We start from the raw sequence: 14143 nt of genomic DNA on the forward strand, positions 1-14143 counted from the left end.
TGGGCAACAGAGCAAGACCCTGTCTCAAAAAACAAAGCAACCAACCAACAAACAAAAAGGTAGATGGATGGCTGCCCCCTCAGAGGAAGGAGCTGTTGTTTCTCTTCCTGCACAGGTCTATTTTGCATTCATACCTCCTGATCCTCATTTGAAACTTCTCCATGGTGCTAGAGACAGGAGACAGTGGAAAATGGAAGTGGGCTTGAGAGAGGGGAAGAGAAGAGAGAGTGGGTGGGAGCAGGCCATTACTAGCTTTAGCAGACAGAGCCACTCCACCATGGAGAGTCGTGCAGAGCTGGAAGATTCCTTACAAGTCTCTAGTTCAACTTCCATGAAGTGACGAGGGTCCTTATGATCATCACCCTGTCACCGTCATTACCACCCTCAAGCTACAGTTAAGTGAGCAGACGCCTGCATGCCAAGTACCATGCTAGAGATTTTATGTATATAATTTCTAGTCCTCCCAACAAGTTTGCTGCAAGTTTGATGGCATTACATTAGAGCTTAGACAAGGAAACTGAAGCTCAGAGAGGGCAAACAGCAGGTCCAGTGTTAGAGAGGCCTCTCTTTCCCCTTATCTAACATATGACGACACTACTCTGAACACTCCTGCCTGGTGATCCCCATTCACCTGGTGCCTGGATGCTCCCAGGAACAAAATGCTGTTTACATACGAGGGCAACTCATATTTGGGTTGCTACGTTCTTCCTTTTACTGGAGCCAAAATCTACCTCCTGGCAGAGTTCACTAACTGGCTTTCAGTTGGCGCTAGTTCCATCCCTATGACTCCACAGGACATGTCTTAACCCCCTTTTAAAACTGATAGCTCTTTTAATATCTACACAGAGTTTCAGGAATCTTCACTTCCTCCGGCTAAAAAGGCTGGGTTCTCTTCACCACTCTTTATTTATATTCTAGAAAGGCAGAGAGGCTCTCACTGTAAAGCCACAAAGACCCATATTCTTCAACAAATATCATATAGAATGCTGGGATGTTATGCTTAATGTTGCTGAAGACTCTTAAAGCTGTTGTGTTTATGCAACTGCAGGCACAGACACAAATCAAAAGATCCATTATTCCTCAACCATGCAAGAAAGCACAAAGAGGTAACAGAGTAACCATATCTGGGGCCAAAGGGAACCCGTCTTCTGATGTTTCCAAGATAAGCATTCTCTGGAGAATGAAATGAATTGTGTGCTATTAATGTGGCTGTACCTTTACAAATACCAGCCACAGCCCCACAGCCTTGGGTCCTGGCATATAGCACTGAGGTGGAAAACTAAACCTTAGAATCCTGTATTGACAGCCCACAGGAATCTCTGAACCCTTGTTTTGAATGATGGAGATGGAGCTTGCCGGCTTCATCCACAGGATGTGAGAATCTTACCCTGCAGCTCCCTGGTCCGGGACCTTGAGGAAATCCAGGCTCTCTGGCGTCTGTGACACTCGGTCTGAACCGGTAGACTGCTGCCGAGGCAAGGGCGGGCGGGCCATGGAGGTGTACAGGCTTTTCTGATTGGACCTCTGGCTTCCAGGAGCATGGGGATGTGGCACAAACTGGTTTCTGATGACTCCGTTCTGATGGTATCCTAGAGAGAGGAAGAGAGAAGGAAATAAGGCTCACATTTTTGGAGCCTTATTTGCCAAAAGTCTCTCCACATTTCTTCCATGTACTACAAGGGCAGCTTACTTAACTTCTGAGTCTCAATTTCCGCATTTGAAAAAAATGGAAGGCATCACTGCTAACACATTGTGAGAATTAGAGCTGATTCCCTGTTTTCCCCATCACCGGGCTTTACTGAGGTGTAACTGACAAATAAAATTGTATGTATTTAACATTTACAACAATGTATGGTCAACTTCCCGGGATGTGCCCGGAACACAGCGGACACTCAGCACATACTTGGTGGCAATAGAATCCCCAGATTTCCTGGGGTTCAAAGCCCACAGTAAGGTAAGCTTGCAGCTGGCTGGGAGACACCTTCTTGGGCCTAAGAAAAATTATGAGATTATGACTCAAGAGGGCTGACAGGCAGCTGCTTAAACAGCTGGACATCCATTTTCGAGGGGTCAATCTTGGGCATCCACAGCAGGAGCCTGCTGTGTGAGGCAGAGGGGGTGCTCTACACAGGCAAGGGAAAAGTGGCCACCCAGTTGGATCAGTCCGGATGGAGCAAGCTCTCTCAGCCAAACAGCGATGTGTAGTTAAAATCGCATTAGCCAATAAGTAATGGGTTACAGTGGCAGGCTCCAAACCATGCGTCTTGGCAGACTCGGGCATTAGCATTCCATGCTACGTATGAAGAGGCCCTTATTCATTCTCCCACTGACAGATCTGGGCTGAGTGGAGAAAGAGAACAAGACTCTTCAAGGCCCACTTTGGTGAACCCCACCCAAAGACCTCTTCCAACCAAATTAAGAGAACTCTTTGGTACCAGTGGGATGACCCTTAGAAAAGGATTAGGGGTTCAGTTCTGGCTCTGCCTCTGAGAGCTATACTGATCATGAGCAAGAGAGCTGATCTTTCATAGTCTCAGTTCTTCATGAAAGAACCACGAGATAGGTCCAGAATCTGCTTGGTGGCTTCCAGCTCCAACAAGCATTTTCTCTATATCCTTATTATTGCAGAAATATTTCATGCCCAGTAATAATAGGTGGAATTCTTACTTTGAACCACGGTTTTCTCAGGGTGGAGCTTTCAAGAGGGTGGCTCCTCATCCAGCCATGTCTCTAGCAATTTCCTCCCACAGGCCATCAGACCAGATCAGAACTAGACATTTGGGGCAAACAGCTGCTCTTCATCTTACCTCATTCCCTCAGTGAGTGAGAGCTGAATGGGCTCCCACAGGGTCTGGGGTGGGGGAGGGTAGAAGGACCCCGCTTGCTGCCTAGGGTCCCAACAAAAGGAGAGGGGCATCTTAAGAGTGTGACATGCCCTCGGGATGTCACATGGCCAGTGATAAAAGTGGGGTCCCCACAGGGGCTGCCCCACATGCTGCTTGAGATCCCCTTGTCCATGATAAGGTCAGAAATGAAGAGTAAGCATTTAGAAACGTTCATGGCAGTTTGACAGATCTATTTCATGCCTGTTGCATCTTATAATAAGAAATTTTGGCTTATATTTTATATGTTTTGAAAATTCCATTCTTCTACTAATTCATTTTTATTGTATCATACAAATATATGGTTTGTGATGGACTGGAAATTTTTTTAAACCCCCTGAAAACCCCTGGTCTTTCACCACAGACAGTTTGAGAAGTGCTGGTCAAATGGATCTGGTCCCATTGTCTCATTTTTTTGATGAAGGAACTGTCATTTAGAGAGTTGGGGAGCCCTGCTCAAGGTCGGAAACTTTGAGGCTTGATTTGATCTGAGGCTACTCTGGCCAACCTAGCTGAGGCCAGTGAGCTTTCCAGGTGGACTTGGCCAGAATTCTCCACTGGAACCAGCGCACATGCAGTAATATGATACTACAGTGCTTCTCTTAAGTTCCTTTGTGCTTGGATTTTCTTCAAAGAAGAAAGGAGGAGACAGAGCCGGGTCAAGGCAGGATGGGGACTCCAAAAGAGATGAGAATTAGTTTCTCCCTGCTGGGCCCCAGTGTCCATACTTTAGCATGCAATGGTGAGATTCCAGAGACTAAAGAAATGCCCTTTTCTGGGGGTGGTGGGGGTGGATGGGGAGGGGAGACAGACTCTCACTCAGTCACCCAGGCTGGAGTGCAGTAGTGCGATCTCAGATCACAGCAACCTCTGCCTCCCCGGCTCAAATAATCTTCATGTCTCAGCCTTGTGAGTAGCTGGAATCACTGGTGCATGCCACCACGCCCAGCTAATCTTGAGACAGGGTCTCACTCTGTTACTCAGGCTGGAGTGCAGTGGCATGATCATAGCCACCTCAGCCTCCCACTTCAGCCTCCTGAGTAGCTGGGATTCCAGGCATGTGCCACCATGTCCAGCTAATTTTTATTTTTTAATTTATTTTATTATTTATTTATTTTTGAGCCAGAGTGTTGCTCTGTCACCCAGGCTAGAGTGCAGTGGTGTGATCTCAGCTCACTGCAATCTCCACCTCCCGGTTCAAGCAATTCTCGTGCCTCAACCTCCCCAGTAGCTGGGATTACAGGTGTGCACCACCATGCCTGGCTAATTTTTGTATTTTTAGTAGAGACAGGGTTTTGTCATGTTGGCTAGGCTGGTCTCAAACTCCTGGCCTCAAGTGATCTGCTCGTCTTGGTCTCCCAAAGTGCTGGGATTATAGGCATGAGCCACTGTGTCCGGCTGCAGCTAATTTTTAAGAACATTTTTGTAGAGATGGGGTTTTGCTGTGTTGCCCAGGCTGGGCTCAAACTTCTGGTCTCAAGCAAGTCTCCTGCCTTGGTCTCCCAAAGTGTTGGGATTACAGGCATAAGCCACCGTGACCAGCCTCAAGAAATGCTTTTTACTCCTTATCTTGGACATTGGTACAAATAGAATTCTCTTGGCTGGGAAGATTGGAATCAAATACAGTCTCAAAATGACCCTATCAGACTTAGAATCCTAAACTGCTTAATACCAAACACTCTGGGAGTAATTTTTTATGAACTGAATTTTGTGAGTGATGGAAAAACATTAAAAGATTTTATGTATTTTTGCAAGCGTTCTGCAAACACTACACAGATTTTTAGAGACAGAAAATCTTAGATTCAGGTTTAGAGTGTCTGGATACGTCAGTTATATTTTTACTATTAAAAATGAGAGGCCAGGTGCAGTGGCTCACACTTTTAATCCCAACACTTTGGGAGGCCAAGGTGGGATGACTGCTTGAACCTAGGAGTTCAAGACCAGCCTGGGCAACACAGTGAGACTCCGTGTCTACAAAGAGTAAAAAAAAAAAAATAAGCCAGGTGTGGTGGTGCGTGCCTGTAGTCCCAGCTACTCAAGAGGCTGAGGTGGGAGGATCACTTGATCCAGGGAGGCTGAGGCTGCAGTGAGCTATGATGGCACCACTGCACTCCAGTTGGGCAACTGAGACCCCATCCCAAAAAAAGAAGAGATAAATATGAAATATAAGCACAAATTTTATAACAATTTTGTAATACTCTCAGATATTACTTTATTTTTTTGAACAGGCCTCCTGAATCCTAATCTCATAAAATAAATAGAAAACAGATTTCTTCTATTCAGTCATTAAGCTGCTATAACTTACAAAATAGTAGCCCCCTCCCCTCCTTATCCATGATTTTGCTTTCCACTGTTTCAGTTACCCATGGTCAACTGTGGCCTGGAAATATTAAATGAAAGTTCCAGAAATGAACAATTCCTAAGGCTTAGGTTGTGTGCCATCTCACCCTGTCCCGCCAGGACATGAATCGTCCCTTTGCCCAGCCTATCCATGCTGTGTGCGCTACCCCATCATCAGTCACTAAGCAGCCATCTTGTTATTCATAATGGCCCCAGGAAGCTGGCAATTTGGATATGCCAAAGAGAAGCCATTAAGCGCTTCCTTTAAGTGAAAGCGCTTCCTTTAAGTAAATTCAGTAACAATGAATCTTCTATCTGTAACATTGTGAAGACAGAAAAAAATTTCTGCTGGTTTTGTGGAAAACTCAAACTGGAAAAGTATAGATAGGTTTTGGTAATACCTGCATTTTCAAGCCCCCACTGGGGGACTTGGAATGCATCCCCCGAGGATAAGGGTGGGCTACTGTAGTGGTATTTGGCCGGAGCTGGGTAGTGGTGGTGGGGTTAGACCTGTAAACTCCTATTTCCATAAAGCAGCATCCTGTGTCTTAAAAGCTGACAACAGTCTGGTTGTTACGGACAAGGAACTCCTCCCTCTCTGTCAGAAGCCTTTCCTAAGGGAGTAATATTTCGAGGTAATGAAATCCAGATTGCGAACTCAGCCGCAGTTCAGTCTCACTGACTCCTATTTTTCTGAATTTTGAGGTCTCAAGTAGGGCTGCTGTGTTGTACATGTGGCACTGAAATGGTCCATGCCTGATAATATGTGTGCGTTGATTTGCTAATGGGTTTCTTCCCAAACATATTTTATAAGTTATGGGTCCAGATTTAGTGCTCCCAGACTACGGTACGTAGCTGGCTTACCTGGGGGAGGAGGGGCAGCTCTCACTGGGTAGTTGGCATTTTGAGTCCCACTGGAATAACCTGTATTTTGGGTAGTGTTCCTTCTGGTAGGACCTGAAATAAACAAGACAAAGTTAAAATCAGTGCTACTGGTTGGTTTTATGGATCCTCATGGTTCTCTGCATATGGAAAATTTTTGAGAAGCTTGGATTCCAGCTCTCAGGTGGATCTGCAGGAGAACAGTTGCAGTGGAGAAGGAGCCATTGAGGGAAGTATGTAATGGTAGCTATTGGGTAGGAGGGGCTGGAGGATAGGTTTATAGAGGTACAGTTTTGAAATGTTAGAGACAGTGGTTTTTAAAGAAGGATTGGTCATCTTACAAAGGTGTTTCTATTTTTACAGACTTTTAAAAGAGACAGATGGAACATTTTAACATTTGCATTCATGTTCTAAATGCTAAGTGGCTGAGCAGGTTCACTAATGCTGCGGATCAACGGGGTTGGCATGAAGCCCGTTCCGGCACTGACTGCACGCCTGCCTACGTCAAGCGCCTTGCATGCAAGAGTGTGTGTTCTACGGTCCTTGAACTAAACACAGACCACAAGGAGGAGAAGGAGACTTGTACCCTTGACACAGACATGAAGGAATTAGGAACAAGCTGGGGCCAAAGGAACACACTGTGGGTCACAGTCAGGGCCGGACAGCAGGGCCAGAGGAGCCAGAGGAGATCTCTGCAGAGACATCTATGTGGGGAAGAAAAACAATAGGGTCTCGAATGGAACAGGAAGGAAGGTAGGATTAAACCAGCTGGAAGAGGGGTGCAGAGGGAATTTCTTATAAAGAGAAGAGCTGAAGAATAGAGAAGGGTAGGAGGTGACAAGGTGCACAGTGCAAACACAGCAAAGGAGCTGCAGCTCTAGGGCCTGGGAGAACCGACCACGTGGGATCGGGGCAAACCCAGTGTGGCCTGCTAGAGGCTTCCCTCCCAGTACCTAGGCCACTCTCGCCACTCCAAATAAGATAGAATCCAACACCTATTGGGCAATTTCCACTCTGGGGCCCGCTGCACAAACATAGCCTGCTGGTTATTTGCAGCCTTTCTTTGCCCGGCTCTGTGCCCTGGGGTCTGAGTCCTGTGGACAGCCAGGCCTCTGCCTTCCAGTGGGGTGAGGCCTATAGGCCAGGCCAACAGGAGGCACTGGAAGGAGACTGGAGTGTCAGGAGGGAGGTGGGGGACTTCATGTGCCTCCTTCCTGCCTGTAGCCTTCAGTTCACCTCGTTCCTCCCTCTGCTGCTTCAGGTTTGCGGATAATAATGATTTCCTGCCACTCCCTTTCCCTGGGTCCCTACTTTGTTCCCTAAACCCTGTCCACATCTTTTCACTGAAAAATCTCTTCAGAAATCCCTCCAAAAGTTGCTGTCTGTTTTCTGCAAGTACTAACAGATACACAGACATACATCAACATTTTCTGAGTGGCTCTACATATATGAAGATATGATGGCATTAGCTGGTATTGTATTAATATGTTAGAGAACATGTTAAGGTGTACCTTTGCAGACAGATTTGAGAAACGGCTAATTAATTAATTAATTAATTTTTGAGATGGAGTTTCGCTCTTGTTGCCCAGGCTGGAGTGCAATGGCGCGATCTCAGCTCACTGCAACCTCCACCTCCTGGGTTCAAGCAATTCTCCTGCTTCAGCCTCCCAAGTAGCTGGGACTACAGGCATACGCCACAACACCTGGCTAGTTTTTTGTATTTAGTAGAGACTGGGTGTTGGTCAGGCTGGTCTCAAACTCCTGACCTCAGGTAGTCCACCTGCCTCGGCCTCCCAAAGTGCAGGGATTATAGGCATGAGCCACCATGCCTGGCCTAGAAACAGTTATTTTATATATGGCATCTTCATGTGTGTGATCACACACAGGCTAAATCTTAGAACAATATCACAGTATATGCATACATAGCATGTATGATTATTCCATGCTGTGTACTATAGATATGTTTATAAATATCAATTATAAATACAAAAATAAAGGCCAGGGAAGGAGTTAGACTGGGGTTTGAGGTAGTGCGTGTGTTTGTGTGTGTGTGTGTGTGTGTGTGTATGGTGTTTTATTTCTTTTTCATCTTCTTTTTTTTAATGAGGCAGGGTCTTGCTCTGTCACCTAGGCTGGGGTGCACTGGCACCCCAGTAAAGATCATGATTTACTGTAGCCTTGACCTCCCAGGCTCAAGCCATCCTCCCACCTCAGCCTCCGGAGTGGCTGGGACTACAGACATGCACCACCATGCCTGGCTAATTTTTATATTTTTATTTTTGTGTGTGGAGATAGGGTTTTGCCATGTTACTCAGGCTGGTCTGGAACTCTTGGGTTCAAGCGATTGTCCGGCCTTGGCCTCCCAAGCTGCTGGAATTATAGGTGTGAGCCACCATGCCGGGCCCAGTCAATTTCTTTAAAGGTGGCATAGAGGATGATGTTGGTATTGTGGACAAGATCTGACTGGAAAGGGAGGGGAAATTTGAAGCTAACAAACTTTGATTTGTTTTAACCACAATATTGTAATGCCAGGTGTACTGATACATAAGTACTAAGTCCCTCAGAAACTTTTAACCTGCTCATTTTCCTTGCTGTTGCTTTAGTTTGAAATGTTCCATTCTGAAGAAAGCCTGAGCCCCAGCAAGCAGAAGGTGTACTGATTCTCAGCCCCCACATCTGTGCACATGTTTGCAGCATTTGCTCAGGAGACTCGGGGGGAGCCGCGGCAGTTCTGCCTGCAGGGCCCGTGGAGCACTTACGGGAGTTCTTGGGCAGTCCAGGTCCGATGCTGACCTGCAGCACTTTGTTACTGGGCTTGAGGACAGCCAGGTCCCCAAACCCTTGGTGGAACTGCACTTGCCGGGAGCCCCCCGCACTCCAGGGGCCCCAGTTCTCCTTTTTCAACTTCAGTTCAAGCCTGCAAAAAGCACACTGGGGTTAACAGGTCGAAGGACGCAGTGAGAAAACGGTGCTCAGAGATCCCGCCACGGAGTTCTGCTGCTGGAAAAGCATAAACATGAGGCAAGAACGGACAATCTACACCAGGAGCAGGGCCCTGAGGATGCGCACTGCATCCATGGGGTGGCACTGTTGCTGCATGACAATGAGCCAGAAAGAGGAGCATCTGGGGCCCAGTACCGTGAGACACCAGGTGGTGAGGGAGGTACATACACCTCGCTAATGTGCCAGTGCCACTCTGTCAGGTGGTCTCAGGGGCGCCTGCTGAGGGGACAGAGGAAAGAGACAATTTCCAGGTCATACCGCTGTGCTGTCATTGTGCTTCCAGCTGTTGTCCCTGATTCTGTGCTTGTGGAGGACTGAGAGATGCCAGACACAGACCAGCTTGAAGACTCTAGCATAGCACCTGGCTTTGTTTAGTCCTGTACTATTCTTGCACCATCACAGCCCACCCAGGGATGGAAAAAGACACACACTAGCAACCAAAATCCAAATAGAAGGCAGGATTTACCTGCAATTCCCAAACTCCCCATCCAGTTTTAATGCTTCTATATTGCATATATGCCTGTATTATGCAATCCTTATTCTGCTTTTAACTTATATTTTCTCATATCATAAGACGGAAAAATCATAATTTTAAGTAGCTGCCTATTATAAGTTTCCCTCATCATGATATAAAGGCTTTGTCTTGGCCTTATTTTTGTAGCTAGGAAAAGATGGAGGATATTCCCATTTTATAGATGGGGAAATTTAAAAAGAAAAGCTAAATAACTTTCTTTCTGTGTTTTAGACAGGGCTTTGCTCTGCTGCCCAGGCTGGCGTGCAGTGGTGCGGTCTCAGCTCACTGCAACCTCTGCCTCCTGGGCTCAAGTATCCTCCCACCTCAGCCTCCCGAGTAGCTGGGACTACAGGCATGCACCACCATAGTCGGCTAATTTTTTTTTTATTTTTTACTTTTTGTAGAGATGTGGTCTTACTATATTGCCCAGACTAGCTAAATAACTCTTACTCAGCAAATATGAGATTAGAGGGTCAACAGTATGCCAGTACCTGGTCCATTAGATCATGTTGCCAAAAGAAATGAAGGTGAGGCCGGGCATGGTGGCTCAAGCCTGTGATCCCAGCACTTTGGGACACTGAGGCGGGTGGATCACTTGAGGTTAGGAGTTCAAGACCAGCCTGGCCAACATGGTGAAACCCCATATCTACTAAAAATAAGAAAAAATTAGCTGGGTGTGGTGGTGAGCACTTGTAATCCTAGCTACTCAGGAGGCTGAGGCAGGAGAATTGCTTGAACCTGGGAGGCAGAGGTTGCACCGAGCCAAGGTCACACCACTGTACGCCAGCCTGGGCAACAGAACAAGATGCCATCTCAAAAAAAAAAAAAAGAAAAAAAAAAAAGAAAGAAAGGTGAACCACCTACACAATACGTTGGCCACCTATAGTCCTCAAGCCCCCAGAGGCCCTACGAATAAATAGGTTTTATTATGCATTGGTTTGGGGAATTTAAGCCCCCACCTCTGTCACTTTTATCTGCTTCCAGCGTGATTCTACTCCTGTCTGCTCTCCTAAATTAAAAAAACCCTTTTTTGGGTGATACATAAAAATCTGCCTTTGTCTGCCTCATTTAGGTGATTTTTGTCTAAATGATAAAATACACTAGTCTATGAAGTCATTATTTCACAGAAATGCAAAAGTAACCTTTTCAAAGTCTGTGACTGCTATCCAGACTATCTTCTGCAGGCTCTCAGGTTCCACTGGGGCCAGCCAGACCCCACTCTCCTCCTCACAGGCCTCCTCCAGCCCCATCCTGAATCGCAGGGGTGCCATCAAGACCCCTTTTTAGCTACATGCAGAAGTCTGGGTCCCAGATCCGGACTTACGTATTGCTGAATTTCAGAGGTAGTTGCTTCTGGGTCTTCTCCTCGTAACGCTTTGCTAAGAGGCTTAGGAATTCAGTTTTGAAGACAGATTCAAGCAAACTGTCATACTCTTGCTCATGGAGAATAAAAATGTCATCCTGCATAGTACTGTAGAGAGATTGGACAAACACACTTGGTGAAAGCTGTGCTTCTGTTTACTCTATTGTTTTTTTTTTCTTCCATTTTAAAAATCCTGCAAGATAGTGCTAAGATTTTACAGTCTTTCTTTCTATAAGTAATAATCTTTCAAACAAAACCAACAACGAATTACATAATGAGATTGCTGAAATCTGCTTTCAAAGAAAGTTTATAGTCCAACAAAAGCATAATCAAAGTACTTTTTCCACATGATTTTTACAATCAGGAACTTAAGGACAATTTAGCCCATATTTTAAAAAAATCCATTTTCAAATCCAACTTGTGTTTTTAAGATCATAAAAATCCAGAAAGTTATGAATAGAATGCAGTTGAAAAGGGATGACTCTACATTTAAGTTCCAAGTTAGTATAATTTATGATATGGTTGTAGCTATTGTAGTAAATTTGAACTTGAAGAATCATAAGCTCGGTTCTCAAGAGGGAAGCCAATATCCTGGACTTCAAGGTACTTATTAAGAACCTTCTGGCAAACAGTGCTCTGTGGACACTGTAGGCCAGGAGCTACTAGAATGTACAGACACGTCCAAGTTCAGAGATGCAAAGGCCAGATGGACAAACAGCAAACAAGCAAAAATCATCACCCTCAAGCTAATGAATTTTGTCAGACAAGGAAAGAACACACCTTTGCGGGAACTGCATGTTTGGACAGGGTGGGATTGTGGAGAAATTTATGCCTGGAGGGGAGCAGGTGTTACAAGCTATAGGGTGATGGCAGAGAGACGCTGAGGCAGACCCAGCTCCGAGGAAACACTTGGTGGTCAGGGGAGGTTGATGAGACAAAGTTCCATCTTCAGGCCTGGCTAGGCTTGGTAGAAAGCGACAACATGTATGTAATTGAGAATTTACATTCCCTGTTAGATTTATCACTCAGGTGAATGGGGCCACCACCCCAAAGACTATAATATATAAGTTTACGAGTATCTCCAAGTACCACTGCCAAATACCGAAGACAACCCTTTGAAGAATGAGATTTCGTTAGGGATTGTAAGCATTTTCCCAGGCATTAGAAACCAATTAGGCAAACCTGCTTCAGTGAATTGACCATGGTAACATTTTAGTCTCTCCAAGTGCCACAGACATGGTTCTTTGTATACCCAGAGCCCTGCGGCGTTGCTCAGGAGCTCTGCTCTGCTCTGCTGTGCTCTCGGAGCACCTGGTGTCACTGCACCAGTGGGATTACTGTGGCTGTGACAAAGCCAGATGATGAGGCAAGGGGATCACAAGAGGACTGAGCTGTAGAGAATCTTCGAGACCCTGGATCCTTCTTCCATGTAAAATCTGATCCATTTAGAAGGAAACTCCTGTGGTATCCCTGTTCAGCCCCATTCACAGGTCAAGGTAGGGGTTGGGCCCTTCTTGGAATGACAGGGCTCCCTTGGGCAGAGAATCTTGGGGGACTATCTCAGGCTTGTCAGGAACCTTCTCTCCAGGCTGAGACAGGGAGCTAGTGACCCAGAGCTGATGGAGCCAATAGCTGTAGCCACAGCCTCTACCTTGGTCTGATGTTGAAACTCATTCACCAATGTGCTAGTATTAAGAAGTGTGGCCTTAAGGAGGTGATTAAGTTACAAGGAAGAGGTCCTCATGAATTGGATTAGTGACCTTACAGAAGAGGTATGACAGAGTGGTTTGCCCTTTCTGTCATTCTCCCATGTGAGGACACAACAAGAGGCGCCATCTATAAAGAAGAGACTGGGCCTTCACCAGACACCACATCTGCCTGCACCTTGACCTTGGACTTCCTGGTCTCTAGAACTGTAAAAATTACATTCTTACTGTTTACAAATTACCCACTTTCAGTCTTCCTACAGGAAAGGGGCTTGGTAATCCACAGGAGAAACAGAGGTCGAAGGAACCACAGCACAATTGGATAGGAAGGCGTAGAATGGCAGCACGCACAAACCATGGGGGTGGGGCGGGGCGGTGAATGGAGTTCACTGGAAGCAAGAGGCCAGTGTCAGGGGAAAGGAGCTTGGTCCTTTCATGGCCAGCTTACCGAAGAGCAGCCAAAGAGTTTCCCTTGGATGTAAAGTCAGAACCCTTTACAGTGTTTTTTTGGACAAGTAATAGCCATTTGGGTGGAGCACTTGGTCATTATCATTACCTCAGATGTTTGTTTTCAGACATCCACACATCATAGCCATGCTTCTTGCCCACTCCCGTGATAGCTGGGATCAAGGATAAACCCTGACAAGCAGTGGTTTAAACAATAGACGGTTTTCATCTCCGTCACTCAACAGCGCATGCAAAGGCAATTCAGGGCCAACATGCCAGTTCTACAGTGCCTGGGAACAAACACCTCCTACTTCCCTTTAAAGGTACAGCCAGCAATCCAAAACCCCAAAAAGCACTTATGAAAGCTGCTCAAAAGAGCTCTTCCAAGTCATTTTGAATTAATAAAGTCTAAGCCTCCTGGCACCCTAGCCCAGGTGTAAGAACCCGGCTGCATTAGGTAGAGTGCATGCAACAGACCAGAGTAAAACAAGAAGCTCCACTTTTTGGCCTTTGGGGTGAGGAATGAAATGCCTTCCTGTTTTGGTTGTTTGCTCAAAGCTTTCTTTGGCATGTCTGGTCATGCCTGGTGGCCTGGCTGAACCGTGGCAGGATGGTGATTATTCAACAGGGCTAAATGAGCCCAACACAAGTCACCTTGAGTGGTTTAATGTGCTTAGATTTATTAGGAGTTTCATTACTATTATAACGAAAAAAGCAAGCAGGCCAAAACTTCAAGGTCAATTATCAGCATGAATCTAGAAATGAGAAGAGATGTGTTTGGACACTTTGACTCTAACCATCAACTCCAAAATCCCCTCCCTTCAGTGATCCAGGCATTGGAGCTAGGCAGACCACCTTCACCCAGGCCAGGGTCTCAGCTCATTCTGCTCTCCTTAGCCCAAGCTCCTGGACCTGAAAACAAAGCTTTCGTGTTTATTTATTCTAAAAAGTCAGACTTATCTTTGGACTTCACCCCTGACTTATTCCTATGCTGCAATTCCTTACA

At 46.0% G+C, this 14143-nt stretch overlaps 1 protein-coding gene across 1 annotated transcript in view; it reads right to left on the reverse strand.

The window, feature by feature from the left end:
- MYO1E (myosin IE) overlaps positions 1 to 14143 on the reverse strand; it is a 240197-nt gene that overhangs the window by 15665 nt on the left and 210389 nt on the right. Inside the window, exons 23-26 of the mRNA XM_004056268.5 lie at positions 10946 to 11092; positions 8864 to 9021; positions 6087 to 6179; positions 1388 to 1589 (exon numbers count right to left, since the gene is read on the reverse strand). Of these exons, the coding sequence (XP_004056316.1) occupies positions 1388 to 1589; positions 6087 to 6179; positions 8864 to 9021; positions 10946 to 11092 (600 nt within the window). The remainder of the gene's footprint in view (positions 1 to 1387; positions 1590 to 6086; positions 6180 to 8863; positions 9022 to 10945; positions 11093 to 14143) is intronic.

Source organism: Gorilla gorilla, chromosome 16 (genome assembly GCF_029281585.2).
Source record: "Gorilla gorilla gorilla isolate KB3781 chromosome 16, NHGRI_mGorGor1-v2.1_pri, whole genome shotgun sequence".
Taxonomy (NCBI): Eukaryota; Metazoa; Chordata; class Mammalia; order Primates; family Hominidae; genus Gorilla; species Gorilla gorilla.